The sequence below is a fragment of the Mycteria americana genome, chromosome 1 (assembly GCF_035582795.1).
Source record: "Mycteria americana isolate JAX WOST 10 ecotype Jacksonville Zoo and Gardens chromosome 1, USCA_MyAme_1.0, whole genome shotgun sequence".
Lineage (NCBI taxonomy): Eukaryota > Metazoa > Chordata > Aves > Ciconiiformes > Ciconiidae > Mycteria > Mycteria americana.
In genome coordinates this window covers 87,008,299-87,030,445 of record NC_134365.1, presented here as the reverse complement: position 1 = coordinate 87,030,445, position 22,147 = coordinate 87,008,299, and the positions used below count along the sequence as shown (strand labels likewise).

Genomic DNA, 22,147 nt, shown 5'->3' with positions numbered 1-22,147 from the left:
ACCCCAATGCCACAGGAAGCAGTACACGTCATGCAAACCCCTCTTTGTGCTTTCCCCATTCTTTTAGAGGCTAGAGCTCATTCATGTATGATTTTCCAGGTGGTTTACTCTTCCTTTGGAATCACACGTGTAGAAGCATGAAAACTGTAAAGGAGTTGACATTTCTATGGCTTATCTGAAGCCATCACATACTTTTCAGCTAAATGCAGGCACTTTTAACCTGTTACCACCAGCTGCAACATTTTAGTGATCCCAAAGCAAATAATAAAATAGCAGTCAGCCAGATGAACATGTGCTAGTCACAAATACTGCGAGAACCTCCTGTTCCCCACGTGCCTTTACAACTACTCTCTGCTCGGGGCAGAGACCTGTAGCCTGGTGTAGGATGGGCTGCAGTTGCTGTTAGTGCGAAAATGGCTTACCTGTGTCTGCAGTTCAACCGAGATGAGCGGTGAACAGGACACCAGCACCGTGGAATAACTGGTGCTCTAAATCTGTGCGCTTTAGAGATTTAGAGAGTCAATAAAGACGTTCTTTATTGACTCTGTGACATAGTTTTAATGATATAACATTATGCATATTTGTGCAGTATATGTACATACCATATACACCACCACTTCACTCCAGCGGCGGGCCGCAGGGACTGGCAAAGCCCATGCTGGTATGCCTGTCCTCTCCGCCACCGGTGCTGGGCCAGCGCGGGAGCGCCGGGCTCGGGAACCGGCCCAGGAGCTGCGGGACAAGGGCGGGCCGAGGCCGGCAGCTGTGCAGCGACCGAGGGGACGGCGCCCGGCGGCGGGCGGTGACACGGAGAAGCGCCAGCGCCGCCCCCCTGGCTTGCACCCGAAGAGCTGAAGCCGCCCGGGCGAGCTCCAGCTGCATCGGCATGTCGCCTGCTGCGGGGAGACCGGGCGGCGGCCCGCCCCTGTCCCGCGGGCGCCGGGAGGGACCCGAGCGGCCGGACCTGGGCCAGGGCCGGGGCCGGGGCCGGGGCCGGGGCCGGGGCCGGGGCCGGGGCCGGGGCCGGGGCCGGGGCAGTCCTCCAGGCGCTGGCAGCTCTCGCGACTCTGGCCCTTTAAGGCGCTCTGGTGCGGCGCTCGCGGGGTGCCTGGCCGTTTAAGAGCTGGCCCCGCCCCCCACCCCGTGAGCCCTGCGAGCCTCAGCAGCTTCAGGTACGGTGCCGGGCGGGGGGAGCCCGGCCGAGCTGTTCCGTGCCGTCCCCTCCGCCCGCGTGGGGCGGGGAGTGGAGTGCTGGGGCGGGGCGGGGGTCCTGCCGCTCGGGCGGCTGGCGGGAGGGGTGGGCGGGGGTGCGGGGCTCGTTGGGGAGGCCGCGGCCTTGCCGTCCTGGCGACCGGCTGTCTTCTCCCGGGCCGGCCCGGCCCAGCGGCGGGCGGGGGCTGGGGCAAGGGCGGAGGGAGCCGGGGGGTCCCGGTCCCCAGGAGGGCAGAGGCTCTTCCTGGCCATGGCAGCTGTGCCCGCCCGGGCTGCGCTCGGCCGCGCTGGGAGCCGGCGGGGGAGCTGGCGCTGTGACGGCATGCCTCTGAGCCCGGCCCCCGCCCGTGCGGGCTCTGGCCTGAGCTCGGGGCCTCCCCGCCCGGGCAGGCGGAGGCGGTGCCCGGCCTCCCCCCGCAGGCTCCCGGGCCCGCAGGGGAGGGAGGGCTGGCGGGTGGCGGCTGGGTCAGGGCCCGGGGCCCGGGGCCGGGCGCCCCCGGCAGCCGGTCGCTTTGCCTGGCGTTCACCCGGTGTCTGTGCCGCCCCGGGGCCAGGTGCAGGCTCGGTGGGGTTTGGCGCCGACCCTCCCTCCCTCCCTGCCTGGCGCCATGGCCATGAGGGAGCTGGTGGAACCGGAGTGTGGGGGCTGCAACCCCCTCGTGAAGCTGGCCGGCCACTTCACCCAGGACAAAGCCTTGCGGCAGGAAGGACTTCAGGGCCCGCTGGCCTGGCCCCCTGGGGCTCCCGGAGCTGCAGCCGTGAGTGTTGCCGGTTGCTCGCTTGCTGAGCAGGGGCTGGATGTGGGGCCTGCCCGCGACTGGGTCAGTCAGCATGGGATAGGGATGTGCTGGCTGAAAAGGGGGGTGTGGGGTGAGCAGTACTGGGGACTGTTGGTGCGGATAGGTGCAGTGTTGCTTTTTTCTGGGGAAAGAGGCCATGGGGTCACCTGATTTGTCCTGCAGGGTTGTGGGGTGAGGGCCTGTTTATGGAAGTGGCGTTTATGGGCACTCAGAGGATGTTGGTGGCTACTCAGAGGATGTTGGTGTGCTATATGCCTTACTGTCACAGGCCCTAATCCAGAAAGTGGAGAGAGGGGGGTTGGACAGTATCACTCAAGGTATTCCTGCTCCTTAAGCTTCCACATAAGCAGCCAGCTAACGCAAGAAAATCCTGACAGCCTAAGCTCAAGGAAGAGGAAGATGTAACCTAATTGGGTCATGAGGTGTGGGGTCAAAGCTGTTGGGATAATTGCCCACTTATTCCCTGTAGGTATCCAAGCCACTGGGAGTGGCCACTGAAGATGAGGTAAGAACAGATTGATGCATCTCCTTACTGCTTTTCTCATCAACACTGTTTGCTATTTTTCCCCTTACCTGATATTAATCTTTCCTTCTGACAAGCCCATTTCTTTCTGTCATGCTCCATGGCTCTGCCTGCTCATCTTCTATGCTATGTTTGTAATCCATCTCTGTCTTTGGCAGCTGGTTGGAGAGTTCCTGCAAGAGCAGAATGCCCCTTTACTGTCCCGTGCACCCCAGACCTTTAAGATGGATGACCTGTTGGCTGAGATGCAAGAGATTGAACAGTCAAGCTTCCGACAGGCCCCTCAGCGAGGTGAGGGGAGCTAGAGTAGGCGGAGAGCTGGAAAAGATGTTGGTGTTATGGTTAAGCTCCTAGCCAGGGTGGTTCCCATCTATTCAGCACTTGTGAAATTGTATTTGGAGTATTGTTTCCAGATTTGGGCTTCCCAGTACACTGACATACTGGAACAAGTCTGGTGGAGATCAGTAAAGGTGTTCAGGGACTGGAATACATGGTATAAGAGGAAACTCTGAGGGAACTGGGTTTGTTCAGCCTGGGGAAGAGGAGTCTATGGGGCAGGGGGGTGGGGTGTCTAGTTGCTGTCTTCAGCAGCCATGGCCAGGATCTTCACAGAGATACACAGCAAAAGGACAAGGGGCAATGGACACAACTTGCGGAAAGGGCAACTGACTAGATGTAAGGAAACATTTCTTCCCTTGGAGGGTGGTTCAGTACCGGAACAGGTGCCTAGGGAGGCTGGGGAATTGCCAGCCTTGGACAAGTTCAGAAGTTACCTCACAAATGCCCTGAGCGACCTAATCTCTTGCTTTAGTGTTAACCTGCAGTGAGATCACTAGCAACCCCTCCAGAGATTCCTTCCAAGTGGAATCTTTCTGTGATTTTATTCTAACAAAGAGAAGGGGAAAGATCAGAGATGGTGAGGGCTAGCCTGGAACACTTAAATGATGCCTTTGAGTCTTCCAGTCGTCACTTCTGGGGTTTTTTTTTTTTCCTCCTTCTTGTAGCTCCAGGTGTGGCAGCCCTGGCACTGTCTGAAAACTGGACCCAGGAATTCTTGGCTGCAGCAGATAGTGCTGGTGATGTCTCTCCAGATTACAACGAGGCTGACTGGTCACAGGAGTTCATTGCTGAAGTGACAGGTGAAGGATCCCTTTTGGAATTACTGTGAAGACGTTGCCCAGTCACATGCCTGTGTATAGTGGAGAGTTACTGAATGTGAAATTGGAGTAATGCTTTGGGCCCAGCAGTCAGTGTTTGCTGTAGCAGCTTTAACGGGGGGGGGGGGGAAGCTGCTTTGCGATGGCTTAGCCAAATTGTGAACAATGTGGTGTGGAAGCTTTTATTCAGGTGTAAGGGTCTTTTGTTTTTAGCTTAGGTTACTTGGAGAACTTAGGAGAAGCAGGCTATTCAAACTGCTTTTATAAAATTATTATGATTCAACTGATGCAAATTCTGGAGATGGACTGGTACTGCTTCTTGCTTACATATTCTCTAATTCCCTTTCTTAAGGCTAAATTTGCCTTTGGTACAAAGGTAAATATTGTTTAGTGTGCTTTGGCCAAATACTTTTTGTCAGTTCATGGAGGTACAGGGATGTTGCACCTTCGAAATGTGCAAAGTGAATGTTTCTGGCCCCAGGGTTAAGCTTTCTATTTCGAGCAAGCCAGTAGTTTATCTGAAAAGCCATCCTGCATTGTGTATAGAGCTGGGGCTGGAATAGGGTCCTGTTACCATCCATGACCTAATCTGGAAGTTATGAGTAAGATTTAAATAGATGCTATTCTCTTCTCCAGGAGTGGCCACTGTAGAGAGCCAGGTAGTCCCATTCTTTGACCTTCAATCTTTATACTTCTGGGAATATAAATCAGCATTTACAAAGGTCTTTGAGAAAGTTCTGATGAAAACCTAGTGCTTTGTATGCTGTGCTTTTGACAGAGAGTTGTAATGCATTGCTAATTTTCTTGACCTACCTAGTATCCCACATGGAGCAGACAAGTTGTGAAATTAAAGTAGAAAATCATAATGTTATTGGCACCGCAGTGGCATCTGTATTAATACACAGTCTGAACCTAAGGCTTGATTTTTAGATCAGAATAAACAAAGTTGGAAGGAACAAGTGTAAACAATCTTTCTTTGAAGAGGCCTTCTCTGTATGTTAGCTTACTGTGTGTAAAGTGGATAGAGCAAAACCTGAAGTTAATTTGAATGATGGTCTGCCTATCTTGCTCTCCTCCCCATTCTTTCTGATATCCTATGCAGATCCACTGTCTGTGTCTCCTGCCAAGTGGGCAGAAGAATACCTAGAGCAGTCGGAGGAGAAACTGTGGCTTGGGGAATCAGAAGACCAGTCTTTGGCGGATAAATGGTGAGTTTGTCTTCTCAAGACTAGTTATTGCTGCTAGGCACTTGGGTAGGTGAAGTTTGGATAGGTGATAGAGATCTGCTAGGGCCTGAATGCTTTTGAGTCATTTAACCTGAATTGATGTTCTCAGGCCTTTGGTTTCAGAGAAAGGAGGAAACAATGCTTGGAGACTGAAGTTTTTAAGAGATCCTAGCTTTTCTGTTTTCTAGTTCCAGGAAGATATTGTGATCATGTAGGCCAACATAATCTCATGCCTAATGCAAAGCTCCTTAAAGTGATTTCAGGAGTGAGTTCAGGAACTCGTAACCAAGCAGAACTTTTTTCCATAAAAGATGCTTTTTTTAGATATAAAGATCTCAAGTACTAGACTCTACTAGTTGTAAAGTTTCATCACTTTATTCTCCCTATCTGACAAACCACTTCCAGCCTTTCCTCTGCATATTTCTAGATTTAGCCTTCCAGGTATTATTTTCGTGTGGTTTTGCATGGTAGATTAAAAAAGTCTACTACTATGGATCTTCTCTGTATAGGTACCTGTTGACTACAGTCAAGTTTTTCAGTTAAAGCAGCAAAACACAAGCAAGTAATTTGGGCTTCTTAGATCTTTCCCTAAAAGAGATTTTGCATATTTGGATTCTCCTTCCTCCTGGCTCTTGCCTTTTCTGATAGCTTTCTGCAAATATGGACATTCTTGAGTCATTGCTGCCAGTTCCAAAGACTTCACCAAGATTGAATGTAGTGGTAACACCTGGAACTGGTCCTATCCTGCTGTAAGCCAGGCAACATATTGAGGTGTGTGCTTGCTATGAGCCCTCAATCCTCTGCAGAGTTGATGCTTTTCCAAGACACTGTTCCTCTTCCATGAGCATGACCTACTTTCTTTGTTCCTAGATATGTGACCTTGTTTTTGGTAGTGCTAAAACTTGCAATGTCTGATAGCATGTGAGCTTGCCAAGGAATCCAGACTGTTCTGCAGAACTGTGCTGTCACTGTAATTGTTTAATTCTGCTACTGTTTGTGTCAGTCACTTGCACAGGTAACCTAGTAGTAATTTTGCATTTTTACAGATGGATAAAGGTACTGAATCACTTAAGAGAATCCCAGAGTCTTTGAGGAGGGGTTGTGTCCCTCAATACTGTTGTCTGGCCCATCGTGTGGACTGTTGTTAGTGAAAGAGTTCACTGTTGCCTGGTATTAGGCTATCTCTTTCCCTTTTACTGCCTCTGAACACAGGTATGAGGAATATCAGCCTGAGGATGATCTTAAGAAAACTGTTAGTGATTTCCTCTCTAAAGTGGATGATCCAAAACTCAAGAATTCTGAGGTAAGAAATTCCCTGCCTGGGGCTGACATATCTAGTCTGAATAAGGGGTGTGGGGAATTGAGAAGGAGGAAGACAGTAAAGGAATAAAGCCTCCTACTGTCCCGTGTTTCCATCTCTTCTCTGAAGTTGAACCCTTCAATCCACTCTAGATATTATCCATCTCTACCACATGACTCTGGTGAAGTCCTGCCCTCGCCACCTTTTTGGGCCTTTTGTGCTCACTTTGCAGAGAGAAGTCCTCTTAGTGAAGGAGTGGGGCATGGGCAGAGGGCTTGTTCGCAAAGCATCTGCCCAGCTCCACCCTTGTTTCATTTCTCTGCCACAGTTCCTAAAGTTTGTCCGCCAGATTGGAGATGGGAGGGTATCGATTGAAGCTAATCAGGTGACCCACAGAGACCAAGATCAGGCAGAGCAATGGGCAGCTGAGTTTATACAGCAGCAGGTAGGAGCCCCCACCCTATGTGCTCTGAAGGAGGAAAGCTTTTTGCCACAGTGCACAGTCTGGGAGCGAGGGAGAATGGCAAGTCCAACTCTCAGCAGTGCTCTACTAATGACTAGGCTGGGGGAGGCGAGGGAGGTGCTGTTGGGCTCTTCTTACCAGAGTCTAGCCAGAAGCTGGAAAGGTATTTGGGCAGTGTGAGTTTTCTCATCTCCTGTAGCACCTGGGAGGAAGGGGATATCCAAATGAGCTCTTTTCCATTTTACAGGCCATCAGTTATTGCTGATGGGGAGGAGGGGTCATCACAGACCCTCCTGCTGTTTTGGGATATGCCCTGAGGTTGCCAAATTCTAAAAAGAAAGGTGTGTTTCTGTTTCCAAACTCCCAGGGGGCATCCGATGCCTGGGTGGATCAATTTGCGCGATCTGGGAACGTGTCAACTCTTGATACGGAATTTGAGCAGGCAAAGACTGCTGTGGAGGTAAAGCTGATGGAGGAGGAGGGCTGGGGTACCAACTGAGAGCCCATGGTAGGGTTACCTCTCTCCTTTGTATGCTGTGGGGAGGGCTACAGACATTTAAGAGGGTGTTCTCTGGGGTGTCTATAGCGCTCAGTTTATGGTTGAGGTACTCTTGTCATATTCTGTTCTCCCTTCAGTCAGATGTGGACTTCTGGGACAAACTCCAGGCAGAATGGGAGGAGATGGCTAAGAGAGATGCAGAGGCTCACCCTTGGCTCTCTGATTATGAAGACCTCAGCTCCTCATCATATGACAAGGTAATAGAGAACAGGGTCTCTCAGCCCTAGCACTGTGATGGACTGCCTTGAGGAGACTGGCAGTATGTCTGCCTCGCAGGTGAGCTCCACAGACCCCAAATGCTGCTAGGATTCCTTTTCACACTGATCTTTTGCTGTCGCTTGCACCCTCATCTCAGATCAGCTAGGGGTTGAACAAATACTGTTTTCACTTGTGCTTGGCTGCAAATGCTGTCTAGTTCTTGTCCAATGCCAAATACCAGTTAATGCTGGGATTCTTTGCAATGAGTGCAAGTATTGTTGCCCTCCCCCCACCCCCGATGTTTAGTGTCTGTTGCAACTTATTCCAGGTCTGTTTTGGGGAATTTTTCAGCACAGAGCAGGCAGGAAGAAGAGCCATTGTTCTCTGATCTGCTACAAGCTAGCAGAGAGGATGAGGTGCTGGCTGGTCTGCAGTTTGAGTGTTTCTGATACAGCAAGACTAGACTGTGCTGTACTGTAGAGAGTGCTTTTCTCCCTAAGCCTCTCCTAGCATTAGCCCCTGTCTGTTTTCCCTGCTAGGGTTACCAGTTTGAGGAAGATAATCCCATGAGAGATCACCCAGATGCATTTGAAGAGGGGCGGAAGCGCTTGGAGGAAGGTGACCTCCCCAATGCTGTCTTGCTCTTTGAGGCTGCAGTGCAACAGAAGCCAGATCATATGGAGGTGAGTGAGAGCAGAGATGAGAGGCCTTGGCCAGGTGTCCTGCTACTTGGATCCTTCCCTTGTGAGGTGTCAGGGTGTGTGTAGAAAACTCACTTCAGTAATAGGAGCTGTGCAGGGTGTATGAAAACATCCCATTTTTCTGTGGCTCTGAGTATGTAGCTGATATATGTGAATCCCCAGCAGGGCTGTGGGAGAGGAGGTTTATGACTAAGGCCAGTTACAAAAAGCGCAAAGGCTCTGGCCCGGAGCTGTGTAAAATTTTTGGAGCACATGAGACTGTGCATGGAGCCAAGACAAGGAGTTCTCATCTCTTAAGTTGCTTCTGTGGCAGTCTTTATTGGCATTGCAAGTTTGGAGAGCCTTATGGCAGATAACTGCTTTCAATATCTGTATTAAAGACTAATTCTGAGCAGCTCTTTAGACTAGGGGTCCTGGTTAGGTCTTCCATCAAGATGCCAGGAGAAGATGTAACCCAAAAGAGTTGAGAGAGATGGCTTGGGTTTCTTCACAGTCTTCATTTGAAGCTGTGGGCCAGAGAATGAGTTTTGTATGGAAGACAAGTTTCCAGCCCCTAATTCAGTGAATACTTACTTCCATAAAGCACTTCAGTTTCTGCAGGATGGATTAAGAAATGGAATAGTCTGTGTGCCTTTCTCCAGAGGTAGAGGATGTGGATATTCTCAGGAGGAAGAGGAAGAATGCAAATACATCCATGTTGTCCGTTTCTGGAGTGCCTGCCTCAAGGACCTAGGGATGCTGGATTCTCAGTGCGTCTGATTCAAGCCCTGCTAATTGTATATGATTGGAAATACCTAATTTGTTAATCCTGAGGCTTAGATGAGAGTGACGTCTCAGAACAGAGGTTCTTGGCTTCTGCGAATACAGGCATCTAACTTTCTAGGGTACTGGGAGTAGGTGTAAAGTAAGCAGAGGTTTTGGAGATCTACGTTAGCTTTAGAGTGGTCAAAAGGTGTTGCTAATATTGCTTTAGAATTGGCACTCTCTTTTCATAGGCAGTGTGGGCTGCAGGCTGAGCCTAATGGAGAGGTAGGTGAAACCTTAGGGGAAAAAATCTTGGGCCAGTTCTGGCTAGCTGTATTGAAAACATTCTGAATTCTTCTGCTGTGACTCTGCAGAAAGTACAGGAGAAGTCAAGACTTCACAAATGGTACAGTGATCAAATAGACTTGAACAGTTGCTCTGAAGGAAATGTCATGGTTGCTTTTGTCCAAATCACAACGTTACCTTGAATCTCAGCTCTTTCTGCCTGCAGAACACTATGCAGTTATCACTGGTCAGCTCTTCTTGAGTTGCAGCTAGCTATATGGTGAGGTACTAGAAATTTGAAACAGTAGATTGCCTCTTGCTTGTGGTGGCTTGTGCAGTGTGTCTGGGTCTTTGCTAATGAAACAATTTCCTTCCTTGAGACAGTGGATACTGCATTTTGTGACTTACGTTCAAAAAGTGGGTACTTCATGCTGACAATCCTGCCAACTGTCTAGCCTATTTTCGAGCAAGGGGTGTGGTTGTCAACATAAAGTGAACAGGTACTTTGGATTTAGTGCCTTAATTAAATATTCCCTATGTCAGCAGCCTGGAGATGGAAGTGGTTTTCATGTACGGGTGTCATGATGGTGAAGATTCAGTAAAATAACAGTGCTTCTACTTTCAGGTCTGACGGTCAGCTCCCCAAGATTGTCACTTGCTAGTGAACCACTGCACAAGTATATACAGCTGCCTACCTTGGGGGTCTCTTATTATTAGCACTCCTGCTATGCCATTTTGTTCTTAAGAAATGAGATCTGTTTTTCCCACCTTCCTCTGCTGTTTGACACAGTTAGAAGTTAAAAGTGGAGATTCTGTGACTTACAAGTGTAAAACTGCCAACAGTTGCTTTATGATAGATCTCCAGGTAGACATTCACTTCTTTTCACTGTAATAATGTCAGTTTTATTGGCCTTGAGGACCTATGTGCCATAAAGTCTATATGTCTTTTGAGAGAAACTTATATCTGTGGCTAATGTGTATACCTGCATATATTTGGTCTCACTCTAAAAATGCATGGGATAACATGGTGGATTTAATCTCTGTGTCTGGTTTATTGGCTGATCTTTTTCTCTGGGTGTGAAGAAATCTGACTTTGTGCATCTTTATCTTCTCCAGGCCTGGCAATATCTGGGAACCACCCAAGCAGAGAATGAACAGGAGCTTTTGGCAATTAGTGCTCTCAGACAGTGAGTGTTGCAGAAGAGCTTCTGAGCATGGCTCCTTGTCTAGTGCACAGTGCCACAAGGACTGTATGGCTAGCATGGCGTGCTCTGTCTTGATTGTGTTACCTCCTGTATCTGGGTGTCTCCCAGACTGATTTAATACTGTGTTTGCCTTTGTTTCTTTGACCTGCAGGTGCTTGGAACTGCAGCCTGGGAACCTCATGGCACTTATGGCTTTAGCGGTCAGCTTCACCAACGAGTCCTTGCAGAAGCAGGCGTGTGAGACCCTGCGGGACTGGCTACGCCATAAGCCGGACTATGCCCACCTGCTGGAGAAGGAACCAGAGGAGAGTGTCTCAGGGACAAACCTGGGGCCTTCCAAGCGTGTCCTGGGTTCCCTGCTGTCTGAGTGAGTCAGGATTACAAATTTCAGCCTTCAGCTGGAAGGCTTCTTGGAGGGTTGGGACTGCTCCAGGCTGGAGCAGGGAGAGCAACCCAAGGCCAGCTCTCTCCACAGTACACCAATATCCTTGTTCTGTGCTTTGCCAGCTCACTGTTCATGGAGGTGAAAGAGCTGTTCTTAGCAGCTGTGCGCAGCAACCCCTCGACTGTGGATCCTGATGTTCAGTGTGGCCTGGGTGTCCTTTTCAACCTTAGTGGCGAGTACGAGAAGGCTGTGGATTGCTTCAGTGCTGCACTCAGTGTGCGCCCAAATGTAAGAAAGGGCAGACTGTGGATGCTGGAGGTACCTAGAGGTTTATGGGTGAAGATTTGGGTGGAGGTGCTGCTTGTATGAGAGGTACTTTTTTGGAGAGGAGGAATAAGACAGACACATGGGGGGAGGGTTGGCTTGGAGCTTAAAAAGGTCCAGTTTATCTCAGCCCTTTCTCTCTGACCCCTCCTGCAGGACCATCTTTTATGGAACAAGCTCGGTGCCACCCTGGCCAATGGGAATCGGAGTGAGGAAGCTGTGGCTGCATATCGTCGGGCACTGGAGCTCCAGCCAGGATACATCCGCTCTCGCTACAACTTGGGGATCAGTTGCATCAACTTAGGCGCCCACCGGTGAGCATAGGGTGGGCAGATCTGCTGTGATCCATGACTGTGCATGTGTTTGTGGGAGAGACTGTGATAGGTTACTAGGGCAGTGCCATGCTGCCTGTAGCCTTCCCTTGGCATAGAAGAGCAGAGCGAGTGTGTGGACTCTGCCCTGAGAGCGAAGTGTCATGCAGATGCAGTTGGAGTAGGGGCCATCTGGACTACAGTTTCTGTTAAGAAGGAAAAGGGGGATGTCTGATGGTTCTGGAGCAGGGCAGAGTCTGGTGAAGAGGAGGAAACTGTTTTGGAGGGGAAGTACTTTAGAAGCAAATGGGGGAGGGAGTATGAGATGTACCATCTTCTCCAGTAAGCATGTGTATGTTCTCATGTTGACAGTGAGGCTGTGGAGCACTTCTTAGAGGCTTTGCACATGCAGCAGAAGAGCCGAGGTCCGCGGGGGCAGCAAGGCGCTATGTCTGACAACATCTGGAGCACCCTCCGCATGGCCCTCTCCATGCTGGGGCAGAGTGACCTGTATGGGGCAGCTGATGCCCGTGATCTTCCCACACTGCTTCAGGCATTTGGCCTCCAGCAGTGACTCTGGGATGGGCTCCCCTGTGAGTGCAGGGTTGGCCCAGCCCAGCAGTGACCTTCTTAGAGAGAAAATGTTCACTAGGGTTCACACATATTTTTGCTCTGGTAGGGCAAATCATTGGCAACTGTTTTTTCAAGGACCTCCTGCTGAAGCGTGCAACTTCCCCTACCTGTCCGTTGTAGCCCGAGCATCTCTGAGCGGTTCATGTTTTCACCTCCATGACTGACTGACACTCTGCTGGTAGGCAAATCATCAAAGTGGGGAAGACCGCAACATCCAGCCCTCTCGCCAGACTGCATTTGCAGTAATGCCCAGCTTGGCTATGAGACCTTATGATAGCCATTCTGCAGAAACTACCTGCTTGGACGCGTCTCGAGTGCAGGTTGCTTTGGTGGGGTGGGATTGCTGTTTGGTGAAAGGGTGAAAAATTCTGGGTTTTGAGCATGCTTCTCCCATGTATGTGCTTGCATGTGTGTATATGTGGGTTGCTAGAGAAACTGGGGGCAGCAGTCCCCTTTTCTGGGTACTGGTAACTTCATGGTACAACCAGGTGGTAGTTTCTCACTGTCTCTTCATTAACCTTTTAAGAGCAGAGTATTGTACTTATGCTAGGGACACAGGTGGAGGCCCTTAGCCTGTCAGGGTAAGAGGAGATCCCAGAGTTCAGACTTGAAGGAATGTGATAAGAATAGAAGTCTAAAATGTAACGCTCATATGGTGGGGAAAGGGTCAAGTCTTAATTTTCACTTGATCATCTGTTATTGTTTTCCTTTGTGCAGAAGTTCCCCATCTTGTGTGTAACTGAATCTTGTTAATTATAAATATCTGTATATGATTCTATTGGGGAAAATGTTTTTTAATTGTAAAGTATTTTGTATAATGAAGGGGGGAGAATTAAAATTGCCAAAATGACATCTTTCTCTGTGTCTCTGTTGGAGTTGCATGCAGTCGGTAGTATAGATCTTGGGGGGGTATAAGCCCATTGGTTTTCAAAAGATAGATCAGTCTCAGTTTCTGTCTCCCCTTTTGACCCAGGTTTTGTTTTATTGATAGCTCATATGCAAATGAAGCTTGAAGGACCTCATTTTGCTGTAGCCTCAGGCTTCAGTTCTGTGAGCCAGCAGAAGAGCTTCCCTGTGCCAAAAGCTCTCTTTTTCCTTGCTTAGGTTTAGGGGTCAGTGAAGCACTTTGTTTCATTTTCTTGCCATCTGCAGTGAGGCAAGTTGTGTTACATTTTATTACCTCTTTGAGGAACCTGACTGCTGCACTAATCAAGACTGGGGGTTTAGGCAGAGCACTTACCCTTCTTCCACCAGACACCTTTTCTTCATACCTCTACCTCACAGGCTTGTTTTTCTCTCGCTACTATAACAATCAGGAGCAGAAAGCGCGTGCAGAGAATAGTTCTTGCTGTATGTTTTCTGAGCTCTAGCTTCCTCTGTGTCTCCCATCCAGCCCTGTGGCACTGAAACCTTAACATGCACTGTTCTGAAATTGCTGTAATGCATGCAAAACAATTTGCTGCTTGTGCTAAAAGGAAGGGAAACACTGCTCCTGGTCAGAGATGTCTTTTGTTTTTTACTGATCTCAGTCCTTCTGTCAGGTGGTTCTCTGCTCAGCAAAAGAAAACATTAGTGCCTGTGCTGTTTCTCATCTTCTGTCCAGGTGTTCTCCCTTCTCCAGTTCTCTGCTGTCCCTCTCACCACCAATTTCCTTTGCCTCTTTGCTGCATCACATTCCTCTCTGTTCACACTCCCATTATCACTGCTTGGCCTTCCCTTTTTCTCATCCTCAAGTGCCATTAGTGCTTCTCCTCTCCTTGGCTTCCTAGTTGTCTCTATTTCCCTTGCTGTTTGGCTTAATCTTTTGACTTTGTGCTTGATGTCCTTTCCTATCACACATCCCCTCCTGTCCCTGCAGCTAGAGTGGGCTGTCACCATTTGTTCTCTTTCCCTGTAAATGGTTCTTATTTTCTTCCTTCTCTCCCACTTTAAATCATCTCACAGCATCTGTGCTACCTTTGCTGAGGCCAGATCTTCACATAGACACTAGTCCCTATTTAGTCCCTGTGGGATAATTGCTGAGGTGACTTAGAAATTAAACTTATATTCACACTTTTAGGTAAGGCACAGCATTGAAGAAGCTTCCCAGGTGGAGTGCGGCTGACATGCAAGGAATCTGTTCCATGGAAGTTCCCTAGGCCTGTAACCTTAGACATCGGTAACGCCAGGGGAACTTGGTGTGTTGACTTTTAAGAGGTACTGCTCGGAGGATGGAGCGGTATGGAGATACCGCGGCCAGGCTCTGCGATTATATGGGAACTCAGAGGTATTATAGAACTGATAAGCTGCATATTTGCTACCTTGGGCCAACAGCCTGTCATGTTTTTGACAAAATGCTGTCCTTATGGTGAACTTTGCTTATTATAACATCATTATAATACCAAAACACACCTCCATCCCAAAAGCTACCCGCCTCCAAGGTGTGACCACCCCTCACTGAGCTTGCGCTTTGAATTTTCCTAGCTTATACCTTTAAAAGCGAAGTGAGAAAACTTTACACCAATCCTAAACAAAGGTATGTATGACTAGAGTCACTCAAGCTCCACCTGAAAGGTGAAAAATAGTATAAAATAGCTTGAGAGAGAGAGAATGTTAGGGAAGACATCATCATGTACCACTCTGACCTCTGGGATCAGTCAATGGGCTGAGTCTCTCTTTCCCCCCCATCAGGACACCTTTGGGTAAGATTCAAACACTTGGTTATACCAAGCGCCTCCCTGGGAAACTTAGAAATCTCTATAGAGTCACTTTATTATCTTTTAACGTGTTTGTAGCCGGCGGTGTTACTCATACTCTTGGTATTTGCATGTGCTTTGCAGACAGTGAATTTATCACCGGTAATCCAAAAGAACCTGTGTGCCTGTTGCTCTAATAAACTGCACTCTTCATTAGTCTAGCCGTGATAGTTCTCATTGAACATGACCAGACTCTTTAGTGTGGCCGTGATAGTTCATGCAACATGACTAGACTGGGGGTGCAGCGCGTTATTTGTGAATCCGTAACTGTGAAGTTCAGTACGCTGAACACGACCAGGCTTATAACGTTGTCAAATTAACACTGTCACCTTAATCGACTTTGCAAAGCTGTTTCAGTGAAAGCCCTGAGAGGGCTCTGACAGGCAAACATTGATTCTGATGAGTGGTTACATATACAGTCCTTAGAAAATAAACTGTTGACCAAGTCTGAGACTAAGACCAGACTTGGCCGCATCTAGACTCCTCTCTGAGAAGGAGTTTAGAAAGCAAGGGGGTCCTATCTGAACCTCGTGACTCAACGGGAGGGTTTCGCCCCCAGCCACTCCTCAGACTCCTACGCAACAGTAACTCTTAATGCAACAGTCATCCGGGGCTGAGTGAAGATTGAGCTGCCTCTGTCTAGACCATGTCTAACCTTGTCCCGTTAAGAACTGTCTTCAGAAATGAAGTGTTGGTGCAGGGAATAGCAGCTGACTGATTGTATCTGCATTCTGGTTCCAGTTCAAACCTTTTGCCTGCCCTTTGCAATCCTGTCTCTGGCCACCTCTGAACCCGGCTTGCATGGGGGCTCTGTAAATATCTTGATTCTAGTTTGCATTTCCAGCCACATCCACATCTGTTGCCAAGCCTTGTTGTACAGCGGGGGTGGGTAGCAGGTACTGAACATTTTTGATTCACAGAAAGGTAAGGCAGTGAGGGATGTTTGGAGGTCCCTAATCCAATGCCCTGCTCACAACAGGCCTGACTTGAATGCTAGATCAGGTAGCTGAGGGCCTTATAAATGATCATTCTCTGCAATTTTTGTACTTTCTGTACTTTCTCCTCTTGTGCTTTCCCCAATGTACAGAACAGTGGCAGGGCCTATCACCACTGAAAGTATGTGAGGGATCCCAGCAGGCCCTTCTTTGTTCTTTACCAAATCCATGGGTATCGCATGACACAAACTAGATCTTTCATAGGGCACTGGGCGTGTGGTCAAAGTGGATGGTTCAGTACATGTTCTTCCACCCATGCTTCTTGCTATGTTTCTGCTGTATTTCTTCCTTCAGTATTTTATTTATTTGCTGCTTAAGGCCCCAAGAAGTCTTAGAATCTCTTGTCTCTTGGTGTTGGCCTTACTCAACACCCAGCTGGGAGGTACCAGCAAATGAAAATTTGTGCTTTGAGATCCTTATACCTCTAGCCACAGTGCTCCTTATTAGCTTCCATACTTGTCAAGAAGGGGAGACTTTGGGAAGGAAATAATAGTTAGAAAAGCTCTTCCCTTTCCTTTCTGGCTTCTGTATACTGTATACTCTGCTTTACCACTGCAGTTTCTTCATCTTGAGCTGCTGAGCCTCATTATGATCCTGGGTTTTCTTGAGTTGCAACCCCCCGATCTCTTGTTTTGGGTCCCAGGCTCCTACCTCTGCCTGTGTGTGCTGAAGTCTTTCCAGTCTGGAAGGGGCTCAGACTGATCCTTCTCTAGAGGAATGCTCTAGGGATGGTGAACTGAAGTGGGTGTTCATGGAAAGAGCGTAAGGGCAAGATATAGTGAGTACTCTCGTATTCTCTAGGAATCTGTTGCTTTAAAGACTGCCTGACCCAGAAGTTGCATCAGTATGTTTGTTTAATAGCCTTTGGTGAATTTACTCTGTGTTTTGTTGATTTTTTTAAACCACGTGGTGCTTTTGGTCTCTACAATGTCTTGTGGATGCACAGAATTGTGTTTAGATATACAAAGTATTTTCTTTTGTTTTAAGCCTGCTACCTCTTCCTTTGTGGTCTCCTACTTCTGGTACTGTAAGACATAGCAAATAATGCGGTTCTAGTGCAGTCCACGTCTCCCCAAGGGAAGCCCTTTCCCTACCTCTGTATCCCACGCTTCTGTATCTTTTCTACTTTTACTGTATTATTGCCAGTATTTCCTTTGTGCCCTAGCCTGCCTCGGCACCCTGACCACAAACACCATGCCTCTTTCTCCTCCTCTGAGTCAGTCCTCGATGCTCAGAAATCTTTTGGCAGGCAAGTCTGCTACTGAGGAAGGACTGAAAGGAGCACAGCAGCTCTCCCACCTGCAGCAGCAAAGCAGCAACAGAGACAGGCCAGCAAGACAGACCACTTTGTCAGAGCAGACTCTGGCAGCTTCTTCACATGGTAGTCCCTTGTTCACATAGGCATGTGTTTCCTTGCTCCCACAAAAGATAAGAAGAGAAACCTTTTGCTGATCACCATTATGCTTAGTATGGCAAAGCATTGTCTGGTATTTTCTGATGCTTTTGGATGCCTGATTTGAGACATGTGAAACCTTACAACTCTGTAATTGTCCATGACTTTACGAAGAGTTGTAGGTACAGAGATCCCCTGAAAATCAGATGCTGAGATGGGTAGGTTTTTTGGAAACTTTTTAATTTCTCTGTTGCATTTCTTAAGTAGAAGTGACACCTAGTGTTGAGTCGAGGGCAGGTCAGTGTCTGTCACACTCTTGCTTGGACCAGGCCACTAAAGGGTTTAGGAGCACAACCTGCTAATAAAACATGAGAGGAACAAAATGCTGGATGCATTTTCTGAACATGCGACTTTTGTTAGCTGGAGAGGCTTTCCCAGCCAAATGTGGTGCTGTGAAGCTAGGACCTTTTGAGGGTCTGTGATGCGTTTGTGGGGGTTTTTTTTTTTTTTTTTTCTTCCACTGCTACTAAGCGTCTAATTAGTCTGGGCCTTTGTGTTTCTGGAGTCCAGCTTAGCAACCCATGGAAACCCATTATTAAACACGGGGACAGAAAGCAACCCAGTTGGGTTTCTGCCATTTTGAACTAAAACAATTATTCACAGACAGTCTGTTGCCTTTTCCTTTATCTGGGAAGGGGAGACTTTGGGAAGGAAATAATAGTTAGAAAAGCTCTTCCCTTTCCTTTCTGGCTTCTGTGTCTTGTCAAGTGGGACTTATAAGGCTTTTGACAGTCTGTATTTGCTGTGCCTCTCTTTCGAGCACATCTGTTGTAGAGCTCACTCCCAGTGTTGTGAGTGGATATGCAGCACTCATCCAATAGGATGCTATCGTCCGTCTTTTAGTCTTTGTTGAAAAAGTAGTGTTGTTCAGTTCACTTTACTGAGCACTGGCAATTGGGGAGTGTAGCAAACAAAGAGAGAAAAAAAAAAGGGGGGGGGAGTTTGTGTGAGATACATGCTAGGCAAAAAACAAGGCATCTTTTTTCCCTCAAGGGTTTGGTAGTAAATGCATTTATTAGTAGGTAGGCTGTTCACAGCTTGGGGTTCTGTGGTCCAGTTGCATGTTCCTATATTGCATTTTTGTGGGCTGTTTTGTTTGAGAAATAGAAATCTTAGAGCCAAAAGTGAGAAAGAGACTCTGTCTTTGTGATGAAGAATTACTTTACCAGCCCTAACAACTGCTAAGAGAGTAAAACCCAAAAAATCACCCCCTCCAACCACAAAAACCCCTCCAAAACAAAGAAACCAGTGTCCAGCTGCCTTGAGTCCACAACCACCAGACAAAATAGCAATCAGAAACTGGGGAGATGCAGTTCATTTGTGATTTTATTTTAACCCCTTATTATAAAGTAAGGAATAAAAAGATTAATTACTGAGACACAAACTAAGGTATCCACTGTGGTGGAGAAGGGTGGGAACAGAAGAGGATCTGGAGGGGGAAGCAGTTTGTTGTTAATTTGATTTTTCTACCATTTTACCTTTTCCAGTGTTGCCGTGAAAAGCCGAAATCAGAACTCAATAGTCGGGATGACTATTTCACTGTAGGGTCACCGGTTAGGAGAACAGGTTGCTGCTAACCCAAGAAAAGCATAAGAAGATTGCAAATTGATTCTGTTAGGAGGTGAAATTGCACGAGGGGTCTAGTATTTCATTGATGTTATCTCATGTGCTTCTCTCAGCACTGAGGTTGCTCAGCCATCCTTGCTTTCATAATGATTTCAACCACTCACCCTCTCACACTCACAGAGTTGAGTCACACTTCTAAACTCTTCAGAGAGTGCTCCGAGGAAACAAAAAAGCATCCCAACCACCTAACTCAAACTTTTATGTAGTCTCTGAGCAAAAGAGTGTCTTGTTTCTGCTCTTTTCCACCGAGCTTACTCCTTTTTTATACTCATTTTGAAGAGTAGCTGTTGCACTGTCTATTGCTATAAAGGTTTTACCCTACCCCAAGCTTAACGGTATTTAGTATATGCAACCACAGAGAAAGAATTTTAGTTGTCTCTGAGTTGCCTCTTTCTCACTCCGTCCTGTTGGTGGACAAGAAGTTGAACATGAGCTAATCATGCGATTGTGTGTCGGAGAAGGCCAGCTGTATACTGCACAGCATGAGGACAGGAGCCGCCAGCAGAGTAAGGGAAGAGTTTATTCCCATCTTCTCTGCATGAGGGACTTAGAGGTCCCTCATGGCCACATCTGGAATACTCCAAATGTTTCAGATGCCCCATTACAAAAGAAACATGAACAGTGGCCAGAGCCCCGCACAGGCCACTGCACGGCACTGGACATGCCATGTACCAGGAGAGGCTGAGGGTCCTGGTTCTGTTCAGCCCAGAGAAGACAAGGCTGATTGTTCTCAGAGGTGCACAGCAAAAGGACAACTGGCAATGGTCTTAGCTGGCAACGGGGAAACTCTGACTGAAAATAAGGAAAAAAAATTCTCACCCCAAGGGTCGTTCAGCCCAGCCAGAGAAGCTGGGGAATCACCACCCTTGGAATTGTTCAGAAATCACCTGGAGAAGGCCCCGAGTAACCTGATCATGTTTGGTGGTAGCTCTGCTGTAAACAAGGGCTTGGACTAGAGAGATTCCTTCCAGCCTAAATCTTTCTGTCAGTAATTCTAATAAAGATTAAAAAGCCTTAGTCACTCTGTGGCAAATTTGATCCTTTGTTTAATTTTAATAAAAAAGTTTCATCATCATTTCAAGTCATATGTACAATAACTTGGGGATTACTGTTTTGACCTTTATAAAGTCTATTTCCGCAATATCAGTCTTCCCTCCGAATTCCTCCACAGGCTCTCACTTGCTATCTTATCAGACGTAATCCACAGGGCTCCATTTAAGGGTCAAAATCCATCTCCACCTTTACTTTCTCCTCCTATTACAGAAAAACCTTCAAGAATTCTGTGCTAGATTTTTTGAGCTGACACTTTCGCATTTGTTTATATTCTGTCACTTAGATCAAAAAAAAAGCTCTGCAATAGCAGATGCAAGGTTCCCAACACATCCCCATCCATAGCCCTCCTTAAAACTTTCCTTTGCTGTGACACCTATGAGGAGTTTACAATATTTACTGCTACAGTGCTGACACCAGCCTACAGCCCTGTTATGTGCCTTCACTTAAATTCCCATATTCGGCTCTTGACCTCAAAAGTTTTGTAGGATTACACTCCTCTCTGGTGCATGTGTCTGTGACATGCCGAAGAGAGGTTTATAGAGTTATAGAAACATTTAGGCTGGAAGGGACCTCTAAGGTTTTCTACCTCAAGCCCCTGCTCATGGCAGGGTGGAGATTTTGTAAAGGCCATGTAAGATCTCTAAAAAGTCCACAGCTTCTTCCAGCAATAATTCTAGTGTTTCTCTCTAGTGGGAAAACAGAGAACAGACTCCTTCCTTCCTCCTTTTGTGTTTGAAGACTGTTCTCAACTCTTCTTATTAACTCCTTCAGGCTAAGCAGTCTTAGCTTGGTCAACCATTCCTTAAATATGTTCATGTTTTTAAAAAACCCTCAATATTTTTGCTGCTGTCTTCTTCAGATATATCCATCCTCTTTAGAAAGCAAAAATAATGTGAAAACAAGAATTCCCAAGGGAAGAGGAGGTGCACTAGACTGGCATTTGGTAGCTCAAAAGGGAGAGAAATGAAGAGGAACAATGGCCATGGGGTTTTTGCATGTGTTGGAAAGTCATTTGTGTTGAAAAGGGAGCCCAGTGATGTCTAGGAGCAAATCTCTTACAAACTAAAATTATTGATAGAAGAGTAGAACAAATAATTATGTCTAAATGGGATTGGGAGAAGTCATGATCCATCTTAATTCACAAACTTTGATATACAGAAGTTAGTACCTAAAACAGAAATGAAAAAAATTTGGGTAGGATTTTTTAGAAAGCTAGAGAACAGAGATTGTACAAGTGCTGGTTATAAAGCTAGGGGAGAGAAAGCAGTGTTGAAGAGAAAGGTTTGTTACCGTAGAACTATGAAAATATTTCCTGCAAGGAGCTGAGGAAGTGTTGGGAAAGCAGCCACAACTGTGTCGGTGGGCAAGAAAAAGAGAACAATGGCTGCTGGAAGCCACAGGGAGCTGATGGAGGCAGCAAGCCTCACTGCAGATAACACAGCTTCGGCTGGGCATCACAGCCACAGACAGACCAGTCCTCAGCTGTGTGAAGCGTTACTGCAAGAGAGGAAGGGCAACCAGGTGGCCTAACAGCTGCCTCTCCAGTGGGAAGAGACTGTAAGACAGTCACAGGTATTTGGGAATTAAGTATTGCGTGTTACCTTATTGATCTACCATTTTGGACTTCTCTTTTCTTCCTTTGATAATAATACGGTTCACTAAGCCAAGTGCTTCATGCCTGCAAGCACAGGAAATTAGGTACCTGACTACCAGAAAGCTTTGTTGACTTTTCCCAAGTTTCCAGATAAGGTCTTGTGCTCATGGTAACCCCTTCAAAATCTTACCTGGACCTTGCAGGTTTTGGCAGAAGGGTTACATTTACAAGTGGCATGGGAAGGAAACAAAACATGTAAAAGAGCTAGTGTAGATTAGAGGAGACAGCTGAAGCTATGCATAACAAGCCAATCAAACAGGTATTTAGACTTTTTTTATTTGAATATATGTGACTGCCTCCTGTTTTTATCCAAGAGGTATAAATACAATGAATAATTATATAGAATAAATGCAAGTGACAGAAATCTCTACCTCCTTCCTTCTGCCCCTCCCTCCTTAACTAAACGTTTTCAACACTTACTTAGACACACCAAGTGAGACTAGTTATAGAGTCTTTTGCAAGTAAATTAAACCTTTCTGAAGTTATATGTAGCCAGTTTCTGATAACCCTGAAGAAAAATAAATCCCTTTAAGTGGGTTTTGCCAGCTTAATAGCAGGTAACTCATTTGGCCGTTTGTATCTTCTACTTAAAAGAAGGAGAAATA

General features: G+C 47.2%; 1 protein-coding gene across 2 annotated transcripts; it reads left to right on the top strand.

Moving 5' to 3' along the window:
• The first annotated feature begins 1,687 nt into the window (after positions 1 to 1,687).
• PEX5 (peroxisomal biogenesis factor 5) lies at positions 1,688 to 12,876 on the top strand. 2 transcript variants are annotated; one of them, XM_075510483.1, is made up of 15 exons: positions 1,692 to 1,970; positions 2,482 to 2,517; positions 2,694 to 2,826; positions 3,540 to 3,674; positions 4,795 to 4,900; positions 6,131 to 6,221; positions 6,547 to 6,663; positions 7,049 to 7,141; positions 7,318 to 7,437; positions 7,978 to 8,121; positions 10,285 to 10,355; positions 10,525 to 10,740; positions 10,881 to 11,046; positions 11,239 to 11,396; positions 11,766 to 12,876. In XM_075510483.1, exons 1-15 carry the CDS (start codon positions 1,821 to 1,823, stop codon positions 11,965 to 11,967), a joined length of 1,938 nt encoding a protein of 645 aa, XP_075366598.1. In that variant the 5' UTR covers positions 1,692 to 1,820; the 3' UTR covers positions 11,968 to 12,876. The 2 variants fall into 2 exon arrangements, with proteins under 2 accessions (XP_075366589.1, XP_075366598.1); XM_075510474.1 differs by lacking the exon at positions 6,547 to 6,663 and having other exon boundaries at positions 1,688 to 1,970.
• Positions 12,877 to 22,147: the final 9,271 nt, after the last annotated feature.